The sequence below is a fragment of the Fundulus heteroclitus genome, chromosome 22 (assembly GCF_011125445.2).
Source record: "Fundulus heteroclitus isolate FHET01 chromosome 22, MU-UCD_Fhet_4.1, whole genome shotgun sequence".
NCBI lineage: Eukaryota > Metazoa > Chordata > Actinopteri > Cyprinodontiformes > Fundulidae > Fundulus > Fundulus heteroclitus.
The window spans coordinates 18,753,723-18,772,794 of NC_046382.1; the positions used below are offsets into that span (position 1 = coordinate 18,753,723).

Genomic DNA, 19,072 nt, shown 5'->3' on the forward strand with positions numbered 1-19,072 from the left:
ATTTAGATAAAATAACTGATCCCCTTGCAGGAATCTTATGAAAGGGATAAGACAGGAGTCTGGGCCAAAACAGAACAGAAAAGTCCTGATGGTCCTGAAACACACCAACTGTGCGTAAGCTTGTTCAGGATCAGAGTGGCGCTGCGGTGCCATGTCTGCTTCTTCTTCAGCCGCGCTGTTGGTCGCCTTCGTTTGATCCGGGGATGAGGTGCTGCCGTGTATATTCCCAGATCAACAGGGCAGCGCTGACGTGCACGTTGAGCGAGCGGATGATGCCTTGCTGAGGGATCTCCACGCACACGTCCAACATCTGGAGCAGATTGGCGGGAATACCTTCCCGTTCGTTGCTGTGGAAGGAAACCAGAGGGGGAAAAAAAATGCTGTAAAGTGGGAAAAATAATCAGTGCAATTCCAACAGGGGTTAGTTATTATTAAGCAAACGACAGTATAAGGATTCAAAAAGCACTTTTATAATGTTATTGATCATTTAAAACTCTTATGAACTCAATACTTAATTCTAATTAAAACTTTTTAAATAATCGATTATAATCACATTACATGACATACAGTATCATATCATCTCCATTTCAATCTGAATTCAGCATTTAATACACAGTCCTATGCAAACGTATTCACATCTCTTGAAATTGCTCACATTTTGTTACATTTCAGGGTGTTCATTGAGATTATAGATGACCAACCCAAACAAAGACGTGCGTATCTCTTAAGTGGAAGGAAGATTTGTACAGCATTTATATTCAGCCCCTTTTAATCTATAGTATATCACAATTCTGTACCGACTTAAGACTATACTAACTGAATGTGGGTTATAGTCTAGACTTGCTGAAAAACAACCAAACTGCTGACATTGCATCTCTGCTTTATTTAAAAAAAAAAAACCCACAATACTGGCTTCAATGCATTACTGTCATAAGAAAGAAAAAACAAAAAAACAAAAATAAAGCATGACTAACTCCATCCCCTCCCCCTCCTGAAACAAAAGGCACAAAGGGCAACTGGATGAATATATGATATGATAAAAAATTTATAATATTGGCCGATGCCGATTTAGGAAATTGAGAGTCGGTTTATCTGTACAATAGAACGGCTTCAAAGCCGCTGTTTATGGAAACTCTCCCAAAAAAAAGCTGTTATTACAGTGAAAGGTGATTTGTTCCACCTCTAACTCAATGGGTCTGAATAAAAAAAAAAAAAAGAAATAAAAAACACGGCACACTTTTCAGATTTTAATTTCTAAATAAAACAATGTATATGTAACCTTCACTTCATTGAAGTTTGTGACTTTACAACACGTTAGGGCTCCCATCTTGTTTTAATTTATAATCTTCAACCACACACACACACACACACACACAGCCATTAACATTAAACGCGAGCTCTTAATAAAGATGATTTATCAGTTTAATTCCAAGAGCAAAGCAAACTGTAATAAACCGAGTACACACGATGGCCCACGTTGGCCATGCAAAGTAAACATAAAAGGGTATTAAGCGGCTGGCGTTTAATCTCAGCAGCCAGCCAGCCGCACAGCAAGGAAACGCTTGTTGATGGCTTACATTTATCTGGAGGGTAAGTGGCTGAGACAATAGAGAGGCTGATGGGAAATTAGAGCCAGGCCGTGCTGTGCAGAGCAGAGCGCAGCTGTGAGAGACATTAAAGAGCGAGTTTACACACGAGGCGCTTACGCCAACACCGCAGCTTGTGTGTTTGAACGGCGGGGAAAACAAACTACGGGGAGGGGGATCAATACGGCTCTCCTTCTGCCCCGTAAACACCGCCACTACACGAAGAGGATACGGTTTCGAAAGTCTGTCCAACCTCAGACTGCTGGACGTCACAGGTACTAGAGATGAAAGTTTGTTGTTTGTAATCGCAGCTCATTGTGTCGGTTTTGATTCGTTCACATCCTTTGCTCCCCCTCGGGGATAGCCAATTATAGTCCAGCATGCCCCGACAGGTCCACGAGGCGAAGGAGCGGAGCAAGCCCCGCAGGGACGAGAAGTTAACGGGCGCGAGGACGCTAAACGGCATCGTCAGCTCGCAGCTTCATTGCTGAGAGATCCGGGGGGGGAGGGCTTTGATGGAAGAAAACAGAACTCTGACTCCATTGATTTAAATGTCGCACATTTAGTGCTGTCATACCCCAGAAGTAGCAGCGTTTTCTCAGGGAACTTGAAGTCCTGGAGGCTCTGGCTATTGGCGGTCTGCTCCACTCCGACGATGCAGTACCCTTCGCTCTTCTTTACCTGCAGGAAGCCGGAGAGCTCCACAGGCTTCACCTAAAAAGGACAACAAAGCGATGCTGGTGACGATGCAAACGCAGCATCACATTTTAAAGCATCTGTAGACCTTATAGATTTCTAATTACTGAACAAAAACTTCAAACCACTGCCAAAAAACACAAAGAGATGGATTACAGTAACTCAGTGCTTCCACAGCAGCAATCGCTCAGAGCAGTGATTCCTACTGGATATGGTCTCTCCCTAGTCCCTACTGCTATATTCCTCTTCATCTATGCAACACCTTGCAAAAACTTTCACACATCTTGAACCTTTAACTTTTATATTGCATTCACGAGCTGCATTGTGTTTGATTCGGATTTTACATGACATGCCTAAACAAAGTTTGTCGCACATAAAAATGGAAAATCCAGTGCAACCATCGGCTTCAAAAGTCACCTATTTGGACAAATCGAGTCAATCTATGTGGGATTTCTCCACGGTTTATTACTGCTGTTTGTTGGCGTATTTCAGGGAACAACCATGCATCATAAAGAGCAAACACGCTGCGATACGAGCAAATCGGCATGTTTGGAGAAAAGCTAATTCACAGAGACCCCTGAACGCATCACTTCTCCCTTATAAAACATGATGGTGGACAGCATCGTAATGTGGGGAACATTTTAAAGGCAACAAAAGACTTGAGACTGGGGTGGAGGTTCACCTTCCAGCAGGACAACCGCCCTGAACGTACAGTCAGAGCTACAATGCAAAGGTTTAGATTAATAAATACATTAAGATAGTAAAAATGGTCCAACCAAAGTCCAGAGAATGTGTTGCTAGTCTTTAAAATTGCTGCTCATAGATGCTCTCCAGCCAATCTAATAGAGTTGGTGGCATTTCACAACGTTCAGTTGTTCAAAGCTGATAGGGACATATGTTAAAGCATCTACAGCTGAAATGGCAGCTAAAGGCGGTTCAATAAAGTATCAACTCAGGGAAGGTGAATAAAAATTAACACTACCACACTACAAAAGGTAAGTCCTGGTAAAACAAAGAAAACAGAAAGTTGAAAACCAGGTATCATTTTCCTTTGATTTCATTTTATGTGCTATTTTGTGTTAGCCTAGGTTGTAATGTGGGAACATTTGGAAAGGTGCAAGAGGTATTGACACACGTGATGGGAACTGTAGGAACCAGTTCTCAGCGAATGTTGTTAAGGCTGGTAAATATTGCTAAGGGTCATTTCCACGATTCACCTCTAACAGAGGAAGCCAGAGCTCAGATGAGACGCTGAGGGACTGGAAGTGTTTGTCATTGAGATGGTGGAGCGTGTCCAGGACCAGACCGCTGGCCCCAAATATCTCACATGTTCTGCAAAGACCTGAAACAAAAATAAGTCCAAATCTTAATGAAGTCCGTTTCATGGAATTTAGGCTGTTATGAGATCACAATATCGTTACAGCAAACACAACGCATTTTCTAAATCTAAATATCTATTGATTGATAAACAGATACCAACAATTCTGCACAGAAACCAACATTGAAAATAAAAAAAAACAGACATGTTTGCACCAGGAACATTCAAAGAAAAACTAAGCAAGTGTTCTTCCGTACATCATCAAGACCAGGATTGGTTTTTGAAAGCAAATCTGCCAGGCTTCAAACTCATCTATCAGAGCAATGGTTCTAGTGAAAATCCCTGGAAGGTTTTTACATTTCAGGGCATACAGCCACAATTTTTGTATGTATGTCATCGGGCTTCCATGTGATAGACCAACACAAACAGGAGTATAATTGTGAAGTGTCAGGAAAACCTCCATGGCAATGCATGGTGATGACAGCATCATGCTGTGGGGATGCGTTCAGATGGACTGGGACGCTGAATGGAGCTGAATTCAGGGCAGTGATGAAAAATAAAAACATGTTAAAGGCTGCAGTCGAGGCTCACCTTCCAACAGAACAGCAACCCTCAACCTGCAGCCAGAGCTACAATAAAATGCTTTGGATCGAAAATATTCATGTATTGGAACGGCCAAATTTTGATCGAGCTAAAGGGTGATGTATAAAAACGTATGTCTATGATATAAATCGAGACAGAATTTGTTGTTTCTTTTAAAAGGTGAAAACGAGTTACCGTATTTTTCGGACTATAAGGCGCACTTAAAATCCATTTTCTCGTTTTCTCTAAAATTGAAGGTGCGGTTTATAACCCAGTGCAGATTATACATGATTACATATATATATATATATATATATATATATATATATATATATATATATATATATATATATAGTTGGGGTTACTGACCAATTTTATGAGGTACAATGCACTCAAAAATCTGTTAAAATGTGCAAGTACGACTTAGCTAAGCCTCTCCGCTCAATGGATATTCAGAGCATTACGGTACACTGTGTGACTACCTGATCAGACCCCTGAGCCGTCTACAAGACTGCCTGACTGCAATTCAGTACAGTGCTTTGAGTGGCCAGTATGACTGGAAAAGCACTATACAAGTTCAGTCCTTTTACCATTTAATGTCGAAACTACAAGGGCATTCATGTAAAGCCGAGCGTACACTGTACGAGTTTTTCCCCTTTTCGGGCCGATTCTTCAGTCGTGCAAGCATTTTTTGAATCGGGCCGAATTTCAGCTTGATCGTAGAGGGGGGGAGGAGGGGGGACTGGCTTCTCACGACTACCTCCCGATCAGGAATCGGACGATCGTGAAAATCAAACATGTTTGAAATTCAGTCGGCTGTCGTGAGGTTTTTGTGAGCGCATCCTGCTGTTCAAGCAGAGCTACGAGGGGGCGCCCTCCCCTCCTCTCCGTCCCCGCCAGCGGAGGGAGGGAAGCGGGCGTCCCTGAAGCGTCCCTCCTCTCTCCCCTCCGTTCCCCCGACGCCCGGTGCCTCCTGCGGGCCTCGCCAGAGCTGGGCTCGAACCCCTGCTCTGGGTCCCTGTCACCTACCGTCGCTCGCCTGCCTCTGTCCCCACAGCGAGCGGTCCCAGAGCCGCACAGATCGTGAGCGGTGAACTTTTTAAACCCCGCGGTTCCTCGCACAGTTTGAGATGTATATAAGTACCACGACTGAAAAACTCGTACAGTGTACGCCCGGCTTAAGGCAGACCGTGACGGAGTACGTGCTAGCAACTTTAAACCTAGTAAGTTAATTTAATATAAAAGTTCTGTTTATTTTGGCCTTATGTTAGCAACAGGGCAGTGTAGTCCAACTACTCTGTCCTCCCGATAGAGATGGATAGCTCTCCCTCTCAGGAGGTGCGGAGTGATATTACACACTTGGGAAGAATATTTAGTGCGCCTTATAATCCGGTGCGCCTAATGGTCCGAAAAATACGGTACGCAAAACAAAATAATTTTGCTTTATAGTTTAGAAATCCAGCAAATCCAGTCAGAAAAATAAGTTGAATAATGTCATTAGATATGTTTCACACCTCCTAAATTAGTGGGCTTGTCAATCAGCGAGGCCACCACCAGCAGGGCGCCGTGCTGTTTGCCCAGCCGAGCCGCCCTCTGTGCTGGAACCAGCTTCAGCTCGGGTTCCTGCTCGTGGACCCCTAACCTCCAGGGTGTGATCTTCTTCTGCACCTCGGCCCAGCGCTCCTCCTTATCCTGCTCGCCTGGGAGGCACAACATTATGCACGCCGTGAGACGACAATTCACTAGCCTCGTGCTTTAGGGCGGTCCTGCTACTGGAGAGAAGAATCCGCCTTACTTTGGTCTTGCTGGACCCAATCTCCAGGCTGGAGCTGGCCCAAGTCAGGAGTGGCATTCCTCAACGGCAACGACGGACTTTGGGAAAAGAAAGACAGCTTTTCAAACTTCCACGGTGGGACCCACTCGTCGTCGGCCAACTCAGACAGGCTAGGAAAAGTGTGGAATATTGTCTGAAAGACAGACAAAAAAAGAGGAACAGGAGCTGATGGGTGCAACTGTGCCCCAGCAGACCTGATGCGCCTGGCAGAACATTTAACCTACTTCCACACTGTAATCCGAGATGGGATGAAAGGCACTGAAGAAGAAGTGTCGCTGAATCCTCACCCAGTTCTTGTTGGCATTTCTTAGAGAGAGAAAAAAACAGCAGATACATCTTCAGTTAGGTCCATTTGCGCGTAGAAACCATTTCTGCTGCAGCTGCTCGGCTCTAACCCGGAGCTCTGCATGGCCTCGGCCTGGCTCAGACAGGCCGTCACCACGGAGGACAGGCCTCTGAAAGCGTCGGCCTCCTCCGTCAGGCTTTCCGCCAGGCTCCACACCCTCTTCAGGGCCAGTAAGGCGTACAGGCGCACGCTGAAGTTGTGGTTGAAACACGACTGCAGGATGACGTCCAGCGCTTTACGCAGCTGCACCACCTTCAAAAAGACACAAGGGGAAGTGAAAACTCTACATCAGGGGTGTCAAACATACGGCCCGCGGGCCGGTTCTGGCCCGCCGAACGATTTAGTCTGGCCCGGTGGCTAAATGCATTATCATTATTCAACAATAATAATGATATTGTCCTGTCTGGCATTGTGGCAATAAGAATTGTTTTGTCTTAATGCCAAAAAGAGCTCATCAGATTTGACTTTCATAAGTGAAGCAGTACTGCTTTTGCCATAGTGCTCTGCTTGATTTATGAATGTGAATAGTTTTATTATGATTCATAATAAATATCTCAAATGATGTGGACACTACAATGGGAAAGTAGGAAAACAAAGGAAGAACAAGAAGAAAAAAAGAAAAGGTGAAAGAAAGAGGAGATAAAAGGAAGAGAATGATAAAACAATTATTGAAAAAAAACATGTAATTTGTTTAATTGAAAAGTTGCAGTTCCTATATTGTCCACGAGGGGCGCTGTGTTTTAAACAGCAGATGGTAGCACTGAGCTTCAGAAGTGGAAAATTGATTTTAAATCATTTCTTAATTTTTATCTGTTTGATGTATTTTGTCATGTAGGCCAGTGTTTTAAAGTTCCAAAAAATGTGAATAAATGTTTTTCAACATTGTACAGTCATTGTGATCAGTTCTTATGCATAATGCACAAGTAAATGTTTAACTGAGTAAAAGTATTGTTGAAATTGCACATACTTTTCTTAAAAACGCTGAGGTTATTCATAATATATTGTGTAAAAGTGAAATTCATTTAATATAAAAAAAAAACCAACAAGTCCGCTTTTATTAGTTCTATTTAATCTTGCAATGAGTTTACTCGTGTGGCCCTCTTGAGATCAGATTAAGCTGTATGCGGCCCCTAAACCAAAATGAGGTTGACACCCCTGCTCTACATAAACCCTCAGAAAAATAGGACCAGACTATAGAGCAGTGATAAAAAGCGGAAACACGGAAGGCCTTACCTTCTCCTCGACATGTGGGACAATGACGCTGAGGTGCACCAGGACAGACAGGAAGGTGCAAACGCTCGTCTTCGTCTTTTCCTGATCCTGCACAGAACGACGTTTAAAAAAAAAAAAAAAAAAGGACTCCCTCACGTTGCGCTTTAATTTGCTCGGCCAGATATGTAGAACATGAGCTCACGAGGCTGAAGCAGGTCCAGAATCTGTCCAGATGATGCGGATACTTGACAAGGATGAGGATCATCGCCCACTCGATCAGGTACTTCACCGACGGCTGGTTGCTGCTAAATCCAGCTTCAAACACGTGGTCCAGCAGAGTGGCAACAAACTCCTGCGCGCACAAACACATTTCACCCTGAAATCTGGGCTTTTCACAACAAACTGGCAGTGAAGGTCTATTCAACCCACCTCTCTGAGTTTGGGGAGCAACAGCAGCAGAGTTTGCCATGCTCTGTTTTTGACCCGGTGCTGCAGGGAGTTACTATAGTACCGGACTTTGGACCGGGATATGAGCCGGTCCTGTGGAGATGGAGTAGAGAAAGATGATGCGAACTGTGAACGGCATTTATGGCATGAATATGTCAATGCAACTGCAATTAAAAATATCGCACAGCAGCAGGTCATCCTTACTATACATACATATCGCGAAACAGACTCATTTTCCATTTTTTTCTACTTCTTTTTAGTTAGATATTAATGTTTGAGATCATTAAACAAATGTTACTACCAGATAAAGACAGTCTGATTCTTTTTGTTATTAAATGTAATAACCATCTAAACCAACCCAGCCCAATGCGACTCCCTAGTTAAATAACGAGTTACTGAGATTGTCACATGCACTCCTGATTCCAGACGTAGACCTGTAGACTCACTTATATAGAAACGGTCGTGGTCAAAATTAATTCACAGAAACGGAAAAGACGCAGTAACAGATGCTGTCGCCACAAACAAGCAATAATTAGGCGTAACGGGCGATTACCTCTTCACATAGAGCCAGTTTGGTTTAGAAAGGGGTGGTAAGTAACTAGTTACATTTACTCGCATTACTGTTATTAAGTACAATTTCTGTGTACTTTGTGGGGTTTTTTTTTCTAGCTTGTACATGAGTAAGATTTAAGTATTTTTACTCGGTTACGTCTGAAATCACACCCGTCAGGTTTATCAGATCCCAACATGGAGGCACATCATTCGGCCGGTGTGGCGCTAGCAAAAAACACACCAACCACAGCTGAAGTTAACCACCGAGAAAAGGAAGAAGAAAGACAAAGCTTATGGAGTAAAGTTTAAGAGCTAAAAAAAAAAATGTGAGTTGAATTTAGAAAAAGGCGCACAGTTTGAATGCGTTCATCGGAGACGTCATCTAGTTTATTTGAGCCGTTTAGCCAGTTGGTCTTATTAAAACTACACATAATACCGCCAAAATATTCATAATGTCATATGTTGACACCTTTTCATTTTTTTGTGTAGCATTTTTTGGAGAGAAACTGGCCATTACATTTCCACCCCAGGGAACAACAAAGTCATGATTTACTAGTTCTTTGTTACATGTTTAAAAGAAAAGAAAAAAGAAAAAAAAAAAGTTAGATTTTTTTTAATGCTTTTCTTTGTGGTTCGGGATTAAAAATGAAAAGCAGCGCACAGATTTTCCACTGGTTACATTACATTTTTCTTTAGAGAAACATGAATGTTCATCTTTTAAAATAAAACAGTCTGATTATTTATACAAAATTAACAAATAGCTAAAAAGAGCTATTTAATATACACAAATAAAACTACTGTTGTTTTTTAACTAACATGCCTGTGTGCTAGTTTTTAAACTAAGGTCAGTAAGACCTGTAAAATTTTAAGAATGCCATGAAGTCATTTATCTTGATGATTTATAATATATTAGTTATATGGGAAATATAAACTAAACCTTGCAGAAATTTTTTTTACAACCTTATTGTCATTACATCCAACCCTCCATATGTCCTTGAAGATAAAAATTATATTTATGAGCATTAGATAATGCGGTGGAATGACACAGTGGCAAACATGTCCTGCTTTAATTACTCTGAAACAAGAGGTTGACCCGTCTGCTGTTTCCTTAAGACCAAGAGTCACACTTTCAGGCAAACTCCCATGGATGCCGTTCATCCACCCGCCCCAGTTGTCATAAGTACCTTTCTCAGTAGCTCCATCACCAGCTCCTCCATGAGCCTTTGATGCTGCTGGACGTAGGGGTCCAGGCGGCTAAGAAAAGCCAGCACGCATACGCGGGGCAGCTGGTCATCCCTGTTATCGCTGGTGGACAAAAGCAGCACATCAGCAAGAGCGCCATCTAGTGCCGACTGCGTTAACTCACAACATCTGAGATCAAGGTGGAGAAGCAGATAGGAAAAATACTTTACCTCGCAACTGTAACATTAGCGGTACACTTCTCACCAAGTTGCTCCACATATGTTTGGACGTCCTGGACGAGCCTTTGGAGAGAAAAAAAAAAAATCATGGTTAAAATGTTGTTATGGAACGAGATCAGAAATCTAAGGAATGCTTCTTGGACTTTGGTCCGTGAGGCAGACACCCTATCTATTTTTAAGACTAATGTTAAAACTTTCCTTTTTGACAAAGCTTATAGTTAGAGTGGCTCATGTTACCCTGAGCTATCTCTATAGTTGTGCTGTGATAGGCCTAGGCTGCTGGAGGACATCAGGGTCTAATTTTCTCACTCTACTGATTTCTACTGTTCTCCAGTTTTGCATTGTATTACATTGAAATGACTGTCGTCATTTCAGCTTTTAACTTTTTGCTCTCTCTCTTTTTCCTCATAGTAGGTACACCTGGTCTGGCGTTCTGTTAACTGTGACATCATCCAGAGAAGACGGCTCACCCGCTACTACCATCTAATGTAGAACAGATTACTAGATCAATGTGTGCTTCTGTGCTTTTTTGTCTGTCTTGTTGTGTCTCTGCTCTGTCTTCTGTAACCCCAGTCGGTCGAGGCAGATGACCGTTCATACTGAGCCCGGTTCTGCCGGAGTTTTTTTTCCCCGTTAATGGGTGGTTTTTCTTCCCACTGTCGCTTCATGCTTGCTCAGTATGAGGGATTGCAGCAAAGCCATGTACAATGCAGACGACTCTCCCTGTGGCTCTACGGTTCCCCAGGAGTGAATGCTGCTTGTCGGGACTTTGATGCAATCAATTGGTTCCCTTATATAGGAAATTTTTGACCAATCTGTATAATCTGACCCAATCTGTATAATATGATTGAACTTGACTTTTTAAAGTGCCTTGAGATGACATGTTTCATGATTTGGCGCTATATAAATAAAATTGAATTGAATTGAAATTGAACTTACCGCTGATCTCTCCTGAACACTGGTCCATAAACACAAGCCTCAGAGACTATGTCCAGGTGGTTAAAAACACTAGAAAACACAGCGTCGGCCTGCTCCCCGCTGCCTTGCTCACTGGGCAGCCAGGTCTGACAGCAGTGCTGAAGGAGCACGCCAAATACTCCGCCTTTAGACTGAGACAGCTCCAGTAACTCTGCGAAAACCTAAAAGCGAGCACGGAACCAACAAAGACGCAAAATGAGAACGTGGGAAACAGAAGGTAAATAAAAGTAAAAAAAAGTTCTTCAGTCCGGGAGCGCGTCACCTTCTTCAGTGCATTTGCGAGGGTCGGAGCCTGATGAGGCGTCGGGCTGAGGAGTTTGTGCTGAAAGGCGAGGGAGACGAAGGCTTTCAGAGCTGGCCAGAAGTCATGAGCGTTGGTGCTGAGCCCCTGTACGAGCTCCCAACTCATAGTCAGCGCCTGCACACAGAGGTCCTCCTCATCGTCCACCAACTAGGATAAAAAAAAAAAAAGACAACGCCACAGATCATGAGAACGAGAGCTACCCATCCTTAGATGTCTCATTGGTGCTGGATCGAGACTCACACGTGGCAGCGCCGCCTTCATAAAGCTGAGGACGGGCAGCACGAGGTCACTGGGCAGCAGAGCCAGAGCCTCGACGCCGCAGCGTAGAGCAGCTCCGAGGGTCGCGCACCCTTTGGGCATCTCTGCAGACTCTGGGGTCCCTACCGCCCTGATCAGGAAGTTTAGACAAATCCACTGGTCCCGCAGGAAGTTCGCAGCAATGCGTCCCCAGTCCTGCTGCAGGAGGCCTTGGGCTACAAGGTCACTATGAAAAACAAAAAAAAACAAGAAACATGAACTAGTTCTGGCAGCCCCGACGCTTCATAAACACATTTTTCAGCCTCGTGTCAATTTTTCCACAAACCTTGAACCGTCTAACAGCTGTGGCTTCACCAAGCGTTTATTAATGTTTCCGAGAGACGGCTGAGGTTCCGAGGAAGTCCCCGAAGTGTAGAAATAATCATTCAGGGACCGCAGGGCGGAGACGGTCTCCGATGGCATGCCGGCTCCTCCCTGCCGCAACAGACCAGACACGGCAGCCAAAGACGCCATGCTGACCGCCTTAGACACCTGGCTCGCCACAGACGGGATCTGAAACAAACACAGAGCGCTCCGTGCTGAAACCGCCGAGCAGCCGATCGGATGACGGGGCACGTATATCTAGCCGTGTACCTGCTGGGTGGGCTCCAGCAGGACTGAAAGGCTGTACTTGATCAGTTTAGGGCAAGCATAGTGTTGAATGTTCCTGGAGCACCGAGAGGGAGAGCTGCACAAAACAGCCAGCTGCCTCAGGACACAGAGATACAAGTCTGCCCGTTCCACATCAAAGATCTATCAAAGAAGGACAAAAAAAAAAAAAAAACTTAGGCGGACATCTGACTTTGCACCTCGTAACCGGACAGTGGTGGCGAATGCGCATCTTCCAGATTACCTCCTGCAGCTCCCCGCACAGCCTCCTCAGGATGAAATTCTGGATGGGCTCGACGAGTTTGAAGAAGGCTCGTTCGATGGCAGACGTCACATCGTCCTCTGTGAAACAAAGGCTACGTTCACACCGCAGGCCTTAATGCTCAATTCTGATTTTTTTGTGAGATCTGATTGTGGAACGACACAGTGGCAAACCTGTGACACCAGCAGACTGCTGGTGTCATCTAGACCTGGTGTGTTTAATAATAAATTAAGAGGCGAGTCATTTTCAATTTTCACACGATTCAGGTTCACCTTGACCATCATCCACCGTCGCTTGGATTAGCGCGTCTGATTGGTCGTTCACATTTCCAAATATATGCGACTTGTATGTGATCTCCGGTGTGAACTGAATTCGTACAACCTAAGTGTCCCGCATGCGCAGTAGAGGACGCGATGACATCAGAAATAGCAAGCGTGCTCAGTGTTTGCGAAAGTAAACATGGATTATAATGCTGGCGCGCATTTTGCGGTCATTAATTTATTTTCTAACCGGAGCTTTCCCTCCACTGACTGCTCTCCTCATTATAGTCCGCTATGGGTGTCGTCTTTCTTCCCGCTTTTGCATAGCAGGACGCAGAATAGTGACGTTTGTCGAGTATCAGTGACGTACAGGTCAGATAAATGCGACCCGGCCGTACAGACACAGGTCACATTTGAAAAGATCGGATACGTATCGGATTCAGGACCACATATCCAAGTGGCCTGGGTCGCATTTGAAAAAATCTGATCTGTGTTGTTCAGACTGTCATAAAAAGATCAGATCCAGGTCGCATATGGGCACAAAGAAATAAGAATCAGAATTGGGTCACTTCAGGCTGCAGTGTGAACGTAGCCTAAAGAAAGTAGACCCACTCTTCTGGGAAAAAAAGTGAAAATCCCTCCAAATGTTCCCCACTAGGTTCCCAGTTCTGTCTGGAGGCAGAGCTACACGACAGCATCAACCAGCGTGCTTTAGTTCTTGCACTTTCTGACAAAAACAATTAGGCATGACCATTCCCTAACCTTTCTCTGCTAGCGAGCATATTTGAAATATGTTTTTTTTTTAACCTAATTTTTGGTTAACCACCACTTATTGAGTGCTAAACGCACTTTTGTTCTCCGACATATTTACAGCGTTACATTTTCTGATTGGACCGCTGTACGGACACAAACCTTGGCGGTGACCGCGTGGCCCTGAGCAGAGCTGCAGCAGCCTGAGCGTGAGCTGCAGACTCTTGTCACTCTTGCGGACAGGCAGGTAGATGTTGGTGTAGACTCTGCTCAGGGTGTCCAGCAGCGGAGACAGCAGCGGCTCCAGAGCGTCGCTGCTTTCCGCTCCCAGTCGCCGCCTCTCCGCGTCCACGCACAGCAGGATGGCCCTGGCCAGCTTATCGGCCTCTCTAGCGTCAGGTAACCTTTCCGGCTGACCTGTGCGGCCGGAAAAACGACTTTGATAGGAATCATATGCAAATGCCTCACATCTACGGATACAATTACATCTCTGTATCTAAAACATGCCCGACTCACCTGTGCTCGCTGGAACACGGAGATAAGCGAGCACCTCTTGTTGAACATAAGGTCGCATCGTTTCCTTTTGATCGAGGCCATCGCCGTCCCTAATCTCAGACTTGAAACTGCATTCATGTTCCAACAACCAGGAGCAAACCTGGCACAGGTATACAAAGAAACAAGCAGTTGTTATAACTTCTGTAACACGGCCTTTGCCGTTTAATGAACTTTTGAGTGAGAGTCTGTTTAAGGAGCCGACCTCATTCCACAGCTCTGTGCCTCGACACAGAGACTCATCAGCACGGAAATGCATCAGGAAGCTGAACAGATCATCTCTGGTGACTTCGCTCTGAGATTTAAAAAAAACAAAACAACAACACGTATGTTATAACATCACTGTGGGACAAAGTCTCCCACCGCATGCATGGAGCCGCTGCAGAGCTGGAGAGCTCCTTCAGTGACAGGCTGCTGCATCCGGGATGCACAAAGGAGCGCTTCCGCAGGTCCTTCCTCCCAGCAGCTGCTAGACTTTATCACTGCTCCCCAACAAACTCAACAGGATGCTTACATCCCTGCTGTCAATTGCACAGTTTTTTAAAAAATATATTTTAACTTTTAGTCTGTTGCTGTCTTTTACACACAATTATACGTGCAATTTTCTTACCTTTTCGGCTTACCCTACACAGTTGCACATTTCAGTTAATCTAAGTATGCCATTTTTCACAACTGTACAGTGTTTTTTTCTTCAGCTGTAAACTTTCCCCTTACTTGCTACACCCGAATTTCCGCACTGCGGGACAATAAAGGACTATTCTATTGTATTATTTAAGAACAGGCATTTGCAGAACCAGTAAATATTTACACCTGATCTGAATTTTTAGATTTTTAAACCTTGTGATTTCACAAATGAGTTAAAATAATGACTCTCTATTAAATGCTTACCAGGACTCCGAATGTGTTTTTTTTTTTTTTTTTTTTTACATATAATGTATGCGTGTCTTGAAAATTTTATATAACCTTGAGTTAAAAAAACAAGTTACGTTTCTGATACATCAGTCATCATTTTGAGAATATTGCATCCATTTTCCATAACTGTAATAACTAATGAGCAATAACTACTGTACAATTCTATTTAAGACACTGTGCAATGACCTGTGCAATAATACTTTTAAATTATTCTGTTTAATAAGCAACTTCAGCTGTATAGATATCTCACTACCTCACTGTTGCTCTTACCTGGTACCACTTAACGTTAAACGTCATTCCATTTGTATACAAGTCACCTGAGCGTACATAAGTCACCCTAAATATCTGCATTATTTCCCCTGTGCTTTTATTTATTTTTTTATTTTTGATACACTGTACATATGTGGACACACTGTATGTACCTTATGCACCTTTTCCTCCTTTTGGCACCTTTCTTTTTGTTTTTTTAAGCCGATGTGTGACAAGTAAACTTCTCCACTGTGAGATTAATAAAGCACTATCTTATCTTATCAACAACCCTGATCCCCGGCGTCATCTTACCACATCTGTCAGGGAGAGGGCGCCGTTCAGTAAGAAACACTGCGCGGCTCCTCTCAGCAGCACCTGATGGGTGATCATGGTGCAGCGCAGGACCTCCCTGGAGAGCAAAGCACAGGTTTAGCCAGCCTCTTTTCTAAAAACGTGACACACCCGAGCAGCCTGACCGTAAACACAGATAAGTTACCGTAGAGCAGCGAGCCCGCTGTTCCTCAGCAGGGGACTTGGAGGGAGTCTGGACAGAGCCTGACAGACGAAGAGGAGCGGCACCGCGCACCAGTGCTTGGAGCCCAGCTGCTGAATCAGCTGAAGCAACACACGGCCTGCGGGAAAAAAACAACACACCAGGTCGAAATAAATCATGAGACGTGACCCGTGGACCTGTTTTCTGTTCTCCTGCTGTACCTCTGTCCTCTGGCGGCAGGCTGGTGAAGAAGGTGACCAAGAAATCTTGGAGCTTAACCGCCAGCTCAGGACACTCCCCCACACTCTGCCCTGGTGACCTGTTTATGGACACAGGTTTAGTTCGATAAAACTAATATGAAGCTGCTGACACAATCTCCAGAACTGCAATGCAAGTATGAAAACGACAACATTTTAAAAATCCTCACCTACAGAAGAGGGACGTCTCAGAGAGAACATTCATGAAGGAGCCGACGACAAACTACAAGAGCAATGCATCACAATTAGGATTTTAAAGAGAAAGAAAGCAAGAGGGACCATCTTTTGTGACATGCGATGAGTGGAACGGCCTGGCAGCAAATATGCACCGTGCACCTGAGAAAAGGCCGCAGCGAAGGCCGGCTGCTGCAGAGCCCGCAGCTCCAGCAGGTGGCACACGCCTTCTCTCATCAAGGATTTGTTCTCGCTGTGGAACATGCGCTGGTACACGCACAGCAGCCAGCAGGGGTGGAAGAGGCCCGAGCCTGCAACACAGGCGGACGGACGCAGAGTTAGGGCGCTAATACATGCCAGCTGATTTTAAATCTTTGTTGAATATACAAAGAAAATGAAAGCGTTTACAAACTCAGGCTTAGTTTTTACCAGAACCTTCAAGAAAGCAGCGAAGACGTATTGACAAAAAAAGAAAAAGAAAAAAAAAAAAGATTTGCCTGCGCTAAAAAGCGACAGCAGACTGCTGGTGTCATCTAGACCTGATGTGTTTAATAATAAATGAAGAGGTGAGTCATTTTCAATTTTCACACGATTCAGGTTCACCTTGACCATCATCCACCGTCGCTTGGATTAGCGCGTCTATTCTGTTCAAAACTGGCCGGACGACATGAACCTGCGGAGAGAAAGAGAAAGAATAGCTGTCAGTGTTTTAGAAGATGTTGTGAGGCGACAGCTGCGTACAGGATTTGCCACCTGATTCTCCTCCAGAGTCTCCATCACCAGAGTGTAATCCTCCCAGAACTCTCTGAGCAGCCTGCTCTTGTCGGGGGCCCATTTGAACAACGTCTCCCCTGCAAGAGAACATGTTTAGGAGCCGTACAACAACTAAACCTGGTTTGGTGAGCAGGTGAGTACGCACGCAGTTACCCGTACGGCCACCTGAGCTACTGTCATGTCATATTCATCTTTGCAAATAACTCGGTTTGAAACCCATCCTCAATTTCAATCCAATCCAAGTTCTTGAGTTGGGTTTCCTTTAAATTCCCTGCAGCCCTTAAACCTCCTTCGTTTAACCGTACTCAGATCATGAAATAAATTATTCCTGTAAATAATCTTTACATCTCAAAGACAACGTATCGTAGCACATCTTCCTGGTCAGTCTTTCTGCTGGCATGTGAGCGAGGCGACTCCGTCTCGCAGCCGTGTTTTGCAGTAAGACGAGACTCCCAACCCACATCTCCTTCTACAGATCGTTAGGGGAGGAAACTTGCGCACGTTTGCCATGAAAAGCTGAAAACAAGTGCACGCCACACTTTTCAAAACTATTTAAGGAATAAAATCCAAACAATGAATCCTTCTCCTTCCTCCTAACTAATATGGTCTGCTCTGTATTAGTCGATCACATCAAATCCTAATGAATAACGCACGTTACCTTCCTCTGATGTGGAGGACTGGCAATCAAAGCCCTCCACTTCGGAAAGCGCAGCGCATCTTTTCAACAGATACAGTGCCCTCTTGCGCGTCAAGCTGTCCCCATGTGTGAGCCCGTCCTGAACCATTCTCCAGAACTGAGGACACAGACGTGGGTCGCGGGACCGGGAGGGGGCGGGGCTGTGAGAGTCCAGGAGGTGGTCGGACAGGACGGTCAGACACAGCAGCGTCCTCCGGGTGACGCCCGGCGTGCGCTCCGTGGAGTGCCAGCTGCAGACGTGCTCCAGGACGCGCTTGGGGACGCGGTCGGAGCTCGCCTCGCCGCAGCAGCTGAGCAAGGTTAAGATTACCCTGAGCACAACTTTGGACACCAGATCGTCGGGCAGCGACCTGATGGAGGACAGCGCACAGTTCAAAGTGTCAAGCGTGAGTTTTTCATCCGCGGTAAGAAGAGGCATGAGAGCCGCCAGGACTTCCGTCGCGACCTGCACGCTCAGGGTCCCCGGTGCAAGCATCTCCTCCTCTGAAACCCGCTGTAAGCGACTGCAGGGTGGACGACACCACTTTTGCCCGCACGCCTTCGCCGCACACGCCGACGCAGGCGCCGAGGAGCCCGCAGACCGCGGCTGCGCTCTCCCTGCAGCGCGCCTCGTCCCCCGGTTCTGCAGAGATTCTGCACAGGAAAGGCAGACATCTGGCCCAGATGACCGACTCGATTCTGTCGCGGATGGAACTCCTGCTCGCAGCTGTCAGCGGAGCCGGAGCCGCGTCCGAGTCCGAGTCGGTCAGGGCGGGTCGCAGCGCTTGCACGAGAGCCGTGAGCGCCTCGACCCGCTCCGTCTGCGGCCACGACTCGGCCGGCCAGCACAAGGAGTCCAACAGAAGGTCGTAGTCAGGAGAGCTGCTCAGGACGGCGTGGATCAAAGCGGAATGCATGGTTCATGAGCCAGGCAGCTCCACGCAGAGGATACTCAACCACAGACCACCGGCCTTTTGGCTGACAGACGCCACAGAGTGCACGCTTTCCCAAATCAGAACGTAAACTTCCGCAAACGTAATCCGTAACTCTCGCGAGAGTGGTTGACAGCTCACTAAATAGATATTTTACTGTATTAATTGTGTTGTTAAAGCCCTGGCTGGATTCACCCCAGTGGTTTTATATTAAAGGCATTGAACAAGTATTTTAATTCATGTTTTTTTTTTACCATGTACATTTGGTTTTTTTTTTGTCTATGCGTTGATAGTTTGAAATTTATGTACAGTTGTTTTACACATCGAGTGACAACTATAATGCAGGAACTCTATTAAGGTGTGCACATTTACCAGGTTTTACAAGGTAAACGAATAAAAAAGAAATCCCATTTTAAATTTTTAAAAACGTATATATGTGACGTTTATACTATATGCAGTAGAACTGCAACAAATATCAAATATGTTGGATGCTGAAATACGTTGATCGAGAATACATGATCAAATGACCATGTTTTCAGACAAAATATGCATGATTTTCACAATAGACACGATAAGATGCCATTTCCTTCCAGCAGTGA

General features: G+C 45.1%; 1 protein-coding gene across 1 annotated transcript; it reads right to left on the reverse strand.

Moving 5' to 3' along the window:
* tarbp1 (TAR (HIV-1) RNA binding protein 1) lies at nt 1-18,567 on the reverse strand (the record flags this gene model as incomplete). The annotated part of the gene is given in 30 exon segments (XM_036126536.1): nt 1-347; nt 2,164-2,300; nt 3,500-3,624; nt 5,697-5,882; nt 5,978-6,149; nt 6,241-6,322; nt 6,412-6,614; nt 7,596-7,682; nt 7,777-7,926; nt 8,004-8,114; nt 9,758-9,878; nt 9,986-10,057; nt 10,934-11,133; nt 11,235-11,423; nt 11,517-11,760; nt 11,860-12,086; nt 12,168-12,326; nt 12,427-12,524; nt 13,617-13,871; nt 13,971-14,109; nt 14,212-14,301; nt 15,480-15,576; nt 15,664-15,799; nt 15,882-15,979; nt 16,088-16,140; nt 16,254-16,402; nt 16,695-16,764; nt 16,845-16,942; nt 17,524-18,061; nt 18,063-18,567. Coding segments are annotated over 30 exon segments (4,863 nt in total). The 5' UTR covers nt 18,459-18,567.
* Between the last annotated feature and the right edge of the window lie 505 nt (nt 18,568-19,072).